The sequence below is a fragment of the Peromyscus leucopus genome, chromosome 9 (assembly GCF_004664715.2).
Source record: "Peromyscus leucopus breed LL Stock chromosome 9, UCI_PerLeu_2.1, whole genome shotgun sequence".
NCBI classification, from domain to species: domain Eukaryota; kingdom Metazoa; phylum Chordata; class Mammalia; order Rodentia; family Cricetidae; genus Peromyscus; species Peromyscus leucopus.
In genome coordinates, this window is record NC_051070.1 from 22841361 (window position 1) to 22853980 (window position 12620).

Below are 12620 nucleotides of genomic sequence, written 5' to 3' on the forward strand. Positions count from 1 at the left end.
GATGGGTTAATAGGTGAGCTATAAAGCGGGGCTGCTGTCACAGCCAGCTTGGCCAGGTCTGTTATGCTTCCTCTCTCACCACATGATGCTCTGAATCACCTCACCACATTGATAGCAGGAAGGTCAAAACTGGATGTGACCTCTTGACCTTGAACTAAAATTGTGAGCCCAAAGTAAACTTTTCTTTGTTAGTGACCTGCCCCGTGACATGGTGATATTAACAACAGAAAACACAGGAAGACCCAAGGAGTAACGTTCTTTCCTTTTATTCTACTTCAGTGTGCCCAGGGGAAGAAAGGCAGTAACATACCCATTGCCTAGGGATTTGATGAGCAGTATGCGAACTTATATGCAAGGCTACTGAAAGCACTGCCTAGCCTGGCTGTTGTTACTGTAAAAGAATGTTGTATGTGTCATTTAGCAATTAGCTCTGAACTATTATATGACTATCGCATGCATGCATGTACATATGTATGTATATCAGTTTATCTGTTATCTATTTATCTATATATTGTCTGTCTGTCTGTCTGTCCATCTATCCAGCCAAGCCCATTCCAGGTAGCAGGTTTTTTTGGGGTGTGTGTGTGTAATTCACTAACATGAGGAGCTCACCATTATAAGGCCTCCATTGTAACTGTTTTCCTGAGTTATGCCACCAAGGAAGATGGATAGCAACACACTCAAAGTCAGTATTATGCTCCTCTCAGGTCGTGTACCACTGTGGAAGCATGACTTCAATAACATGAACCTTGATGCTCTTGCCCTGTAGGGGAGTACATGATAACAAGATCCTGACCAGTGTTCTCCAGAGTGAACATGCCTAATAGCTTAGCAGAAACCAAACAACCCACTATAAACTCACAGTCAATTTGTTTATAAATTATCTTGTCATTTTCAAGTTTATTTAAGATGTACACAATTAGGGTCTCTTGAGAAAAATCATCTGTAAGAACTCAGTTTTAAATAATGGTTATAGAAAGTTGGATTAAGAAGTTAGTGGGTCTTTTTCATTACTGTGGATATATATTTATATCCCAGAATGTCCAGTTAATGCATGAATGGTAGGGTTACCCATTGGAACATGGGCAATCTTTTACTTTCATTTTTAAAAAGAACATACAGAATACATAGTGAGGTGGATCGAACCTCTTTGCCAGTCTCCTTGATCATGATCGTATGCTAGCAACTTTTCAGAAACTGAACCCTGAGCTCATCGTATTAAAATATAGAGACAGTGAGCTGAGGCCCCACACCTGATTCTGATGTACAGCATGAATTTTGCTTCGTAACTCACCATTGGTCTAGGACCTTGTCAGTCATATGGAAGCTTGGTCTGACCTTAGAATTGCTTCATCAGAAATTCTGGAGTCAGGTCCAGTAGTGTGGACTTTAAAGCCCCCCAAGTCTCGCTGACACAACCTAAGTTTGAGAGCTACCGTTCCAGACAAACCCAATGCTTGAAGCTCTGACATCCCAGGGAGGGGATTGGTGTTCGCCAATGTCAGCGGCCAGAGCGGAACACTGTCTTTAGTAACAATTTCATGAGCCTGACCAAATAGGTGGTCGGGGACCTGAAAGTATGACTTGGCCCTGACACATTGTATGGCTGTGACTTCAGGCAGCTTCATTCCCAATCCAAAGCTGTAGTGTCTCCCTTTATGAAATGTGCATTGCAGTACTGAGTTACGTTCTGAGTTGTTGTTGTGAAAGGGCCGCACTGTAGATCAGAGGTGGGTATTCACCGTAGGCTGGAAACCCGTTGTTTACAAGAGAGCCGGAGGGCTGCCCTTCCTCTCCATTTAGACCTTGGTGCTCTGCACACACAGTCCTTGCCAGGCTGACGGTGCAGCGGCTCTTCTGCATGCCGTGAATCGCTGCGATGGCTCTCAGCAAGGACACAGCCGGGCTATTTTGGTCTTCGTGAATATTGTCGCTTATGTGTCCTAGAGTGATGCCAAATGCTATAAATGTTGTGGCCTAACAAGGTCTTGGGTGCTTCAAGTGTAACCGAAGGCTGGCGGCTCCATCTGTCTGATAAAAGTGGGACAGATCTAAAGAAGTTTGTGTTCCACAACTTACTGTTTTCCTGTTTTGGGTTGTGTAGTAGGAAGTTCACTCCAGCCTGACTGTAGGTCATAATTGCTTTCCGGAGTGAGATGTAGTTGTTTATGAGATTGTTAGAATTACTATTAGGGAGCTCAGCTCGAAGCTCAGCTCATTAACACTCAAGGGCCTAAGAAAAATGGCTGGCACAGGAGTTACCAAATCGTCATGCGGTAAAACTGAGAAAGCTGTGTGTTTAGAATTACAGACAAAACCTGGTGTCTGGTTGTTTATTGCTGTTTCTTGAGTTTCCAGGATACTCAGCAGTGTAAAGTGTGATTTATTTTGAATATCGTTCTCCTATTCTTCTCTCTTTAGAGTCGTGCCCATTGTGTCCCAGAGGAAGTGGGAGAATTAAAGCTTGTGGTAGAGTTTAGTTTTAAAGTAACTTTGTTTTTATTTTACATGAAAACAAACACACAGTCAAGGATAAAACACCGCAATGAGCAAAATACGTGACTTCAGTTTGCTCGTGAAAACGTTTTGGCTCTGTAGGACGGCTTTCTCTAGTGTGACTGATAGCCGTTGAGACACTGGGCAGGTTGGCATATAGGCCTCAGCTAAAATAGCAGGCACCAATCAGCTTTACTGATTGCCTCTCAGCTACACACTAACGCACTAGTTTATTAGCTGTAAATATATTTTATTACTAGACATTTGTTTGCCATAATGCAAAACTGAAGGACTTAAAGAACCCTGATGAGGTGGTGTGCATTTCAGAAAATTTGTTTTAGTTATAATTCCACCTTGCTCCCGTAAAGCCCGACCACAGGAGGGCAGCACTGAGAAGGGGCTCCAGGGCTCCCCCCCTTTTTTTCTTCCTGTAATTATACCATTATTTATTAAAAACTTTTAAACACCTCCTGCAGCCTTGAGGCAGGGGGAAGGGCTTGGACTTGCCTCTACTGGATGTGCCTCCCCATGGGAGGCCTTGCCTTCTTGTGTGGGGAGTGAGAAGTGGGTTGGGAGAGGAGGCTGGGGGGGGGGGGGGGGGGGAGGGGAAGGGGATCCTAGATTGGTGTGCAAAATGAATGAAAAAATTTTCTTAATAATAAAAAAAGTAAAAGAAAAAAAGAAAAAAAAACATTGATTCATTGTGAATTTCACATCATGCACCCCAATCCCACTCATCCCCCCATCCCTCCATATCTGCTCTCGGCCCTTGCAACCTCCTTGCAAAAAGAAAATAAAAACTCACCATGGAAGCCATGGTATTTCTTGGTGTGTCACCCAGTACATCCTTTTGCCCAAACACCTTTACTGGCAAATATTCGTGGCAGTGAGTCATTGGACTGTTCTGAGGCTCCTGGCTTCTGCTCTTCTATGAATATTGGATTCTCACTTGGATTCCTCTTAGATATCCTGTTGTTGCCCTGGGTCACGGAGGTCCTGCAGCTTTGGTTCCGCAGGACTGCCCCTTCCTGTGTCAGCAGTTCATGGACAGGGTAGATGTTGTCGAGGGCCAATTTAAAGCCCTGTACCTGGGCCAGGGTGGTAGGTAAGTTGGTGAGTCCACATGCCACCAGGGCCAGCTTTCCCACTTTGCCCAGGTGAGGCGTGGGGCCAGCTCCCCTCACTATGGTGGCTGCCAAGAGTGGGCCCACCTCTCCTCATGCCATCAGGGCCAGCTCTCCAGCACTGCCCCAACAAAGGGTGGGGCCAGTGAGATGGCTCAGCCATTAATCTAGGCTCACAACCAAAAATATAAGAGGATTCCCTTTTCTATTTTTTGGTGGGGTGGGGTGGGGGGCTGCTAGCTCAGGGAGGCCTAGAAGCAACCAGCTGACCTTTGTTATGGCCAGAGACCCAGCAAGAGAACGTCTCTCCATTCATCTCAAACCAAAAAAGACTGCAAATCTCTAAGTCCTCCCCTACTCCTTCCTGTGCATCTAGGAGGGCTCAATTTTAATTGTGCTTCCTGGGTTCACATTGCTGCCTGTCCTTTACTAGCTGTGAAGTTAACTTGGCCACAATAATCTATCAGAATTATAGTCTTTATACCCAGTGATCAACCCTACTTCATAGAATTGCCAAACTGTGACTCATAGTCAATGGCTGTGACTTTTATTATTGATATAGTTGTTAGTCTATAAGGAGCCTATGGGGATCTAAAACTATAATTAATACACTGAACATGGGTAGGAATAATTTACAGATGAGGTTGTGTGTGTTCAGGGGGGTATGCCATTAATATCACTGGGAGTCCTGCTCTTTTCTGAAGGAAAACGGAGGAGCGGTGGATCTGGGGAGAAGAGGGGTGGGGAGTGTGGGGAGGCTGCAGTCAGGATGTATGCTATTTGAGAAGAATAAAGAAAAAAGAAGTAAATAAATAAAATCACTCTCTCACATACACCACACACACACACACACACACACACACACACACACACACACGTACACACGTACACACACACACACACACACACACACACACACACACACGCTGCTACCAAGGGGTGTGCCTCATCAACTGGGCCCTCCAGGTTGCTCTGAGATACAACCTTTCTCAAAAGCATATTAAAGTTTTATCTTTTCTCCTTAAAAGAAAAAAGAGAAGAATTTACATTATAAAACAAGATAGGCTACCACAAGTATAAAACAATTGAACAAGAGTAAGGAAGAGCTCTTAAAACTTTCAGTAGTAACCATAAAGCAAAAATTCAATGGAAGGCCAGATAAATAATCTTCTGGAAAACTGAACAAAATGACAAGTCAATGGAAAAATTGAACAATGTAAAATTTAAAGGACATGTTCGGAAATCCAAATGCCAAGGGCCAGAGCTCCCACAAGGAAAACACAGGTTTTCAAAGAAATAATTAAAGAAAATATGTCAGAGCTAATGAGCATGACTTTCTTGATCTAATGGGCTTAGAACACACATGTTAGGGCAATCCAGTAAAATTCACTCCAAGGCATTGGAAGAAGTTTCTGAATGCTGCTTGAAAAGCAAACAGCACTATAGACAGATGCTTTAGAGTCACAAAGCCTCTGGATTGTTGAACAAAGGACAACGAGCAAGGCCAGAGAATGAGGAAGGAAAGTTTCCAAACATCCAATTGAACTATTCATGAAACATAAGCGCAGAGTAGTGACATTTGCACATATGTAAATTAAAGTGAATTACATTCCAGTCTCCCCTTTCTCAGAAAGTACCTGGTGAATGTGTGCCACCAAAATGAGGAAGTGAACTGAAAAGGAGGAAGATGTGATTCTAATGCCACGGGTACCAAAGGAAAATTTTAGGTTGATGGTGAAGAGGGTACCAGGAAGACCTGGAGTCCAGATCAGGGCAGGGAGACAAACCTCTTGATGCTGAGTTCAAAACTGTAGACTGTAATTGGTGGATCATGTGACATTTGGCCATACTATGAGGTGTTGGTAAATTTTGTGATTTCTGAATAAAAGGTCATGAACACTTTGAAAGAGGAAAAGACAAGTCAAAATATCATCAGTTGTAATCATGGTAACTATGTAGCTTAGCTGCAAATAGTCCTAACAAAGGTGAAATAATCACAGCAGAAAACACCGATTTAACTGTGGTGTGTGTGTCTGTGTGTGTGTGTATGTATGTGTGTGTTGAAGCAACAATACTTGTTTCATCTTCCAGATCATGTCTGAACCAGAAAGACTAAGGAAAAATACTATGAGCCAAAATACTGGAAACATCAGTATAAATGGTATATAAATCATTACAAGACTTGATTGTGGGGATGTGGCTCAAAGTGTGAGAGACGAGGGTGAGAGCCCAAACTTTTCTTTATAAGATTGGCTAACAAAATTTGACTCTTAGGTTGTGGTGCGGGCAGTGGGCAGAGCTGGTCCCATTGTGCTGTGGCTCCATGTGGCCTGCAGTCCCAGGCTACTACCATCCTCAAGGGCTGGTTCCAGAGACCTGCAGCCTGTGGCCTGGCCAGGACTTGTTGCTGCGGGTGGAGCAGATGCTGCACTGCGGTTGGTCTTGGTACCAAGGCATCCTTGTCTTCCGTAGTAAAACCTACCGCAATGTGCTGGTGGTTCTGGATGGTGTCATCCAGTGTACTGACAGGGACGCATTCTCCTACCAGAAGATGATTGCCAACCTGCCACCCTGCAGCAACCCCAACCCGTAGAAGATGCTGGTCCTCAGGGGGTGGAGATGAAGGGGTCTTATGGGAAGTGGTGAAGCATCTCTCTGTAGAGTCTATGGTCCAGTGTGAGATCGATGAGGATGTCATGAAAGACTCTAAGAAGTTCCTGCCAGGCATGGTCATCGGCTGCTCCAGCTCAAAGCTAACCCTCCCTGTGGGTGATGGCTGTGAGTTCATGAAACAAAATGAAACAGATGCCTTCGACATCATCATCATCTTCGATTCCTCAGACCCAACGGGCCCTGCTGAGAGCCTCTTCAAGGCTTCTGATTACCAGCTCATGAAGACAGCACTCAAGGAAGACAACATCCTCTATTGCCAGGGCGAGTGCCAGTGGCTGTACCTGGACCTCATCCAGGAGATGAGACACTTCTGCAAATCTCTCTTCCCTGTGGTGGGCTATGCCTACTGCACCATCCCCACCTATCAAGCTACCCGACCGACTTCATGCTGTGCAGCAAAACCCCAAGCATCGTCTTCAGGGAGCTGGTGCAGCAGCTGACACAGGCCCAGGTGGAGCAGATGCAGCTGAAATACTGTAACTTGAACATGCACTGAGCAACCTTCATGCTGCCAGAATTTAGCAGAAAGGCCCTGAAGGACATAGGCTGAGCCTGGGTGCCACTGCAACACCATCCAAGACCTCAATCGGACTGGACCAAGGAGCTTCCAAGGTGTCTGGGGGGCCCACCAGCCCTGGACCAGACTCCCAGATGACTCTTGCCCACCAACCAAGAGTTACAGGCCTAAGAATGCTGCCTGGCCTGGCCTGCTGGGAGGACTCAGTCTCTGTGTCTGTCTGTCTCTCTATGTCTGTGGTGTTGGGCCCAAGCCTATACCAGCTCTCTACAGCACCATCTACGGCCTCTGTTACCCAACAAAAAACACGTGTATTTATAACGTGCTCAAAAAATTTTTTTGACTCTTGAAACTTTGTACAGGTATTACTTTGATTAAAAATTAAAGTAAAATTTAATTCCTTCCACCCACACATATGTCTATACAATATTTATTAATATATATGTGTAGTCGAAAGTTTTCTCCTGTCCCACCCAGCCCCATGGCCCTGCAGCTGCTTATAAAATAATTACTCAGAGGCTTAATATTATTTACAAACTGTATGGCCTGTGGCAGGCCTCTTGCTAGCTAGCTCTGATATCTTAAATGAACCCATTTCTATTAAGCTATATTTTACCACATGTTCTGAGGCTTTGCCGGTCTGCTGGCATGTTGCTCCTTGGGTGGCAGGCAGGGTGATATCTCTCCAGACTCCACCATTCTCTTTCCTGTCTCTCTCCTTGGATTTCCTGCCTGCCTCTAAGCTGCCTTTTGCCATAGGCCAAAGTAGCTTATTTATTAACCAATGGGAACAACATATATTCAGAGTGCACAGAAAGGCATCCCCCAGCGTATATGCAGAGAGATTTTAAAATAGTAAATGCTGTGAGATGTTTATCCCTTCATTTTGCAGAGGTGCTGTTCCTGTCCCGTGCTCCTGGTCACTCCTTTAGATCCGTCCCAAGTTTTCAGTGCTCCACCTCTTAAGACCCCATGGATGACATGACAGGCCTCCCAACCCTCTTTTGGCCTAGTTTCTTCATCTGTATTGTGAGAGGAATAGATAGCTATCTGTTATGTCCTTTCACATTGTGGTGAGATGTCTACCAAGAACCAGCCCTTAACAGTGACATCGACTGACATCCAAGTGAAATGATTCATTGGCATTGGCAAGTATTGCTGAATAATGAATAAAGCAAAATTAATAAATTTTAAGAGGCTTTTTTTTTTGTTGTTGTTGTTTTACTATGAAGGGCAGAACTCTGGTTTCTGCACAGGCTTAGCCAGTACTCATTTCTGACTTGGACACAAAGCTTGCCCAGACTGATCTTGAACTCACTATGAAGCTCATGCCGGTCTCAAACTTGGAATTTTCAATCCTCCTGCCTCAGTCTCCCAAGTCCTGGGATTACATTATTCTGTTTTAACATATTTGTTACATTCTTTTATATGAATTGTGATGTCTATGATATGTTGTAGGGAAGGTATGTATAGCTTGCTTGGTGACTTTCAATGCTCTGTTCACATTTGGTGTGGGGTCAGAGTTACTGGCCCTCTCACTGATCTTGAGGATGAGTAACCTTTAAGGCTGTAGCCAGAATAACTTCAAAAACCTCGATGTGCCATGTGATCATCTAACAGCTGAGTTAGAGACATTGGGAGTTTGGAGGAGTTGTATACTGTATGCTTTGATGGCCGTTAAGACAGCTGATAAGTTTGAGTGAACCAAGGGGATTAATTTAATGCTTAGGTGGAGTGAAAACTTCAAATTCCTTCTGTATTTTTCCTGCAAAACTGCAAGTTGTAGTAGTAATGATTCTATGTACTCTCTGTACACAGGGAGCTAACAGGATGAGAGGTCGGCTTGGAAGCATGGACAGCTTCGAACGGTCCAACAGTCTGGCTTCGGAGAAGGTATCTAGTCATAGCTCCCCAGTTCACCAAACACTGCTGCTTAGCCAAAGCTGTGGCAAAACATGCATGCCTAATTATTTTGTGGTGAGATTTTTTTATGGCCTTTAAGAAATAAACATTTGATGCTCCGTTGTTTCAAGTAAGATTCTGGGTTTTACCAGTTTATTTTTCACCCAGCTAAGTTCCCTTCTGTTGGGACAGAGTGCGCCCTTCACTGGCTAACTCTGCTCTTACGTTTCGCACTGCAGATAATTTGAGTATAGTATTTGAGCAACTGTTGATCTAAAAGTAAAACAAACTGAACCACCCTCTACCCACAAACACACACAGACACACATGCACATACACACACACCCGGGCATTACCCACCCCCCACCCCCCCACAGCTTGTTATTCTTTCTCCGTGTTACTTCTTTTCCTCTTTTTTGTTTTTCCTTCATTTCAGCGGCAACACCATCCTCTCTGTCTCAAAGACAGCCCTAGTGAGGGTTTCCTGTTTCCTGTTTTCTGCAGTAGGCAACTTGGGGCTCCATCAACCTTTGTTGTCCTAGTAGGAACACTGAAATATTTTTTATTAAACTTTTGTTGGCACCAGAGCCCTAGTACAGCTATGTGTCTTATCCATAGCCTGGCTCAGCAAGCTGGAGGGTTTATTTGCCATGGTACTCATTTATGTAGCATACCTGACTGGATTGAAAGATTTATGTTGGCTCTTCACTGGGCGGGAGAGGCATTCCAGAGGGCTCCGTTTTGTTCATTTCCTGTTTTTCATGTCTTTTAAAAGAAACTCACCACCGGGATCATGCCACTGGACAGAAACATCCAGAGTGGAGGAAGATAATTCACAGGCTTTAATTTATTTTTCCAGAAGCTTTGCTCCAAGCCCCAGGCACCGTGATATTGTTTTGACATTACTGGAAACTTGCAGAGCCATAGGTCACGGAGGTTAGGAGATCCCTGCACAAAGGCTCTGCCCCTTTACGGTCATGGCCCCTTTTCATCTCTCAGGCAACAATGGGAAGAGTACAGTAGCCCTAGCATTTTACCACAGCCCTCAGGGGAGAGCACCTTTTATCAGCCTTTCGCTTTCCTGCCCATCTTTTCGGATGCTCTGTGACACCTGCTTATCAGCGGCAGTGGGATGTGGTGAAGCTGATTAGTCTTCACCAGGGTTGAGTAAAAAGAAAAACAAAACAGTTTTGTCATGAGTCAGGAAGAGGACTCCACTGTCACTACTCAGCCCTGGGTATCTGTGTGTCTGCTGTGAGCCTGGTAGGGGCAGACACTTGCCTGGTTTGTGTTCTAGGACTTCTCACCAGGGGACTCTCCTCCCGGGACACCACCAGCCTCTCCACTGTCCTCCGCCTGGCACGTCTTCCCCGAGGAGGATTCGGACTCTCCACAATTTCGAAGACGGGCTCACACATTCAGCCACCCACCTTCAAGTTCAAGGAGGAAGCTGAACTTGCAAGATGGGAGGGCTCATGGCCTAAGGTCCCCTCTACTGAGGCAGAGTTCCAGCGAGCAATGCAGGTAGGTCCTGGCCTGTCCCCCACCATGGGACACCATGTCATTCTGTTTGGGTCACTTTGGAGTCAGTGTGGGTTGTGTCTCATGCTTTAACCAGATTTTAGGGTTCAGAAGGAGCAAAGAAGTAAGAGATGCGTTTTGTTTTCTTCAGTGAGTTAAGGGAAGATGGGTGAGGTTAAGCTACACCCTGAAAAAGTTCTAAGTTTACATTATAAATGGAAGCTTTTCACCCTTTGCTTCAGAAAAAAGTAGAGAAAACATGGCATGCAATCACTTTGCCTGAAAGTGTGCTGGCCCATATTATATCCTGTCTTGTTAATGGTGGCTCTGAGGAAGTGGTCAGCATAAATGATCAGACCCAGAGCCTCTCGTCAGCCTGCAATATGCCAGGCTGAGGACTCATCTAAGTTCCCTTCATGCTACTACATAGCAAATTAAAGCTAAGTATGATAACTGCTACACATTTTATCTAAAACTGTATCTAGGAAGGAGACTATATAATTGCAGGCATTGTCCATTAGAATGACCTTAAATAGTATTAAAAATAATTGAAGAAAATTACTTCTCAGGTATGAAGTATGGAACTTCTTATTTAGCTCAGATTCATGTGTCTGACAGCTAATTTTGTTTCTCTTTCCTCCCTGCGTGTTTCATGTAGACATCAGGGTTGACTATCTGTGTTGGTCACAGGCATAAATAAAACCAACTGAAAGTAAAACATCTTATAAAAAGACCAATTTTAATATGAAATGATATCAGATTTCCTTTCAAGTTTTTATCATGTTTTACTCTCAGTATACAATTTTCATTGTAGTTTTATGATTGACTTGAATTCTAAAAACCCAGTAGATTATAAAACACACCAAAATTACAAAATAAACATTACAAAAATAAAATCAAAGCAATTAATTGTTTTCAGATCTTGTGTGTGTGTGTGTGGAGATTAAGTGTTCATAAGAAAACAAAGATTTTACAAATAATTACTTCACTTATTTTTACCCAAGACAATAAATAAATCTCTTTCCCCTTAAGAACAAAGTGTCATCAAGAGTGAAAGATGCCAATCATTTCGAACTGTAAATGACCTCTCTTTCAATTCTTCCCCAAGTTTCCCATATGTTTCATCATATACATTCAAATAATTTCTGTCATCATCAGTATAAGAAAGGTGCCACTTACGTTCTGTAAAAGCATTCCACATTGAAATCCCCCTGTTTATTTAGAAAAAAAAAAAAAAAAAAAGCCATGTGAGAGATTCAGGGCTTTGGATGACCAGTGCTGCAGTCCACACAGGAAATAACACCAGTCTAATGTTTGGTAAGCCAGAGATACTGTGGATGATGATTGACATCAACCAAACATTTTGTTCATAAATATTTAGAAGGGATCTGTTATCTTTAGAATAGTTAATCTTTGTACTATTCATGATCAGTTTACCCTCTGGAAATTGTTTTCCTGTAACTGTTTGTGTTTTCCTATCCTGACCGGAAGTCTCTTTTGCATGTAAACATACTTTTTGTTCCCAGAGTGTTAAGAAATACGAATTATGAAAGGGTGGACTGCCAGTGTAGCCCTAAGTAGAGGACTGCATGCTCCTCTCTTTAGATTCTGTGTAAGCTCCAGCTTGCAGCCAGCCTTTCAAGCAAAGAGTAAACTAATAGCAAGAACCTATTTCTATGCTTTTTCTTGGTAAATGAAGATTTTTTGCTAAAATACAAATTTTAAGACAAATTTGCTGTATTTTCTGTACTCAGCATTCTCCCGTCAGCCCGACGCATGTACAAGGAGAGTAATTCTTCCTCCAGCCTTCCAAGCCTTCACACTTCCTTCTCTGCCCCTTCCTTCACTGCCCCCTCTTTCCTGAAAAGCTTTTACCAGAATTCAGGTAGACTGTCCCCACAGTATGAAAATGAAATCAGGTGAGATCGGTGTGCTCTTTGCAAAGCGCCATTTTCTCCAGTGATACATTGATAATGTTACTAAAAAGTGGCTGGTTAACTGTAGAGTGACTCGTGTGCATTGTTCTAATCTGCTTCTAGTGTGCTGACTTTGACTCCAATTAATTTTATTAATAAAAGTAATTACAACTTGTAGTTACAAAGCTTTCTGATGATGTGATTATATCTTTTGAATTAAGTTTTTATCTAATAAATGCCTTCATTGCTGCCGTCCCAGAATCTAAACTTTGTGTTGTTGGGAATAGGATCTGGTATCATCATGTAATAGCAAGACCTTCCCTAGTCTTGCATCTATGATTTTAGTCTCTGGGTGTATTTCTTGGCACCCCAAAGCCTCTGACTACAATGGCTTGCTAACAGGTTAGGTGCAATATCTGTAAGTACATTGAGTATCTCCAAGGCATTTCTTTGATTTTTCTCAATGACAGG

The 12620-nt window shown here is 43.4% G+C and overlaps 1 protein-coding gene and 1 pseudogene across 3 annotated transcripts in view; both read left to right on the plus strand.

The window, feature by feature from the left end:
- Positions 1-12620, plus strand: part of Tbc1d4 (TBC1 domain family member 4) — a 153978-nt gene that overhangs the window by 110862 nt on the left and 30496 nt on the right. For 2 of the 3 annotated variants that reach the window (XM_037208352.1, XM_028864771.2), the window contains exons 9-10: positions 8629-8703; positions 10010-10236. In XM_037208352.1, coding sequence (XP_037064247.1) covers positions 8629-8703; positions 10010-10236 — 302 coding nt within the window. Of the gene's footprint in view, positions 1-8628; positions 8704-10009; positions 10237-11987; positions 12153-12620 lie in introns of all 3 variants that reach the window. The other variant, XM_028864767.2, reaches the window with a different exon arrangement.
- Positions 4511-7290, plus strand: LOC114690193 (annotated as a pseudogene).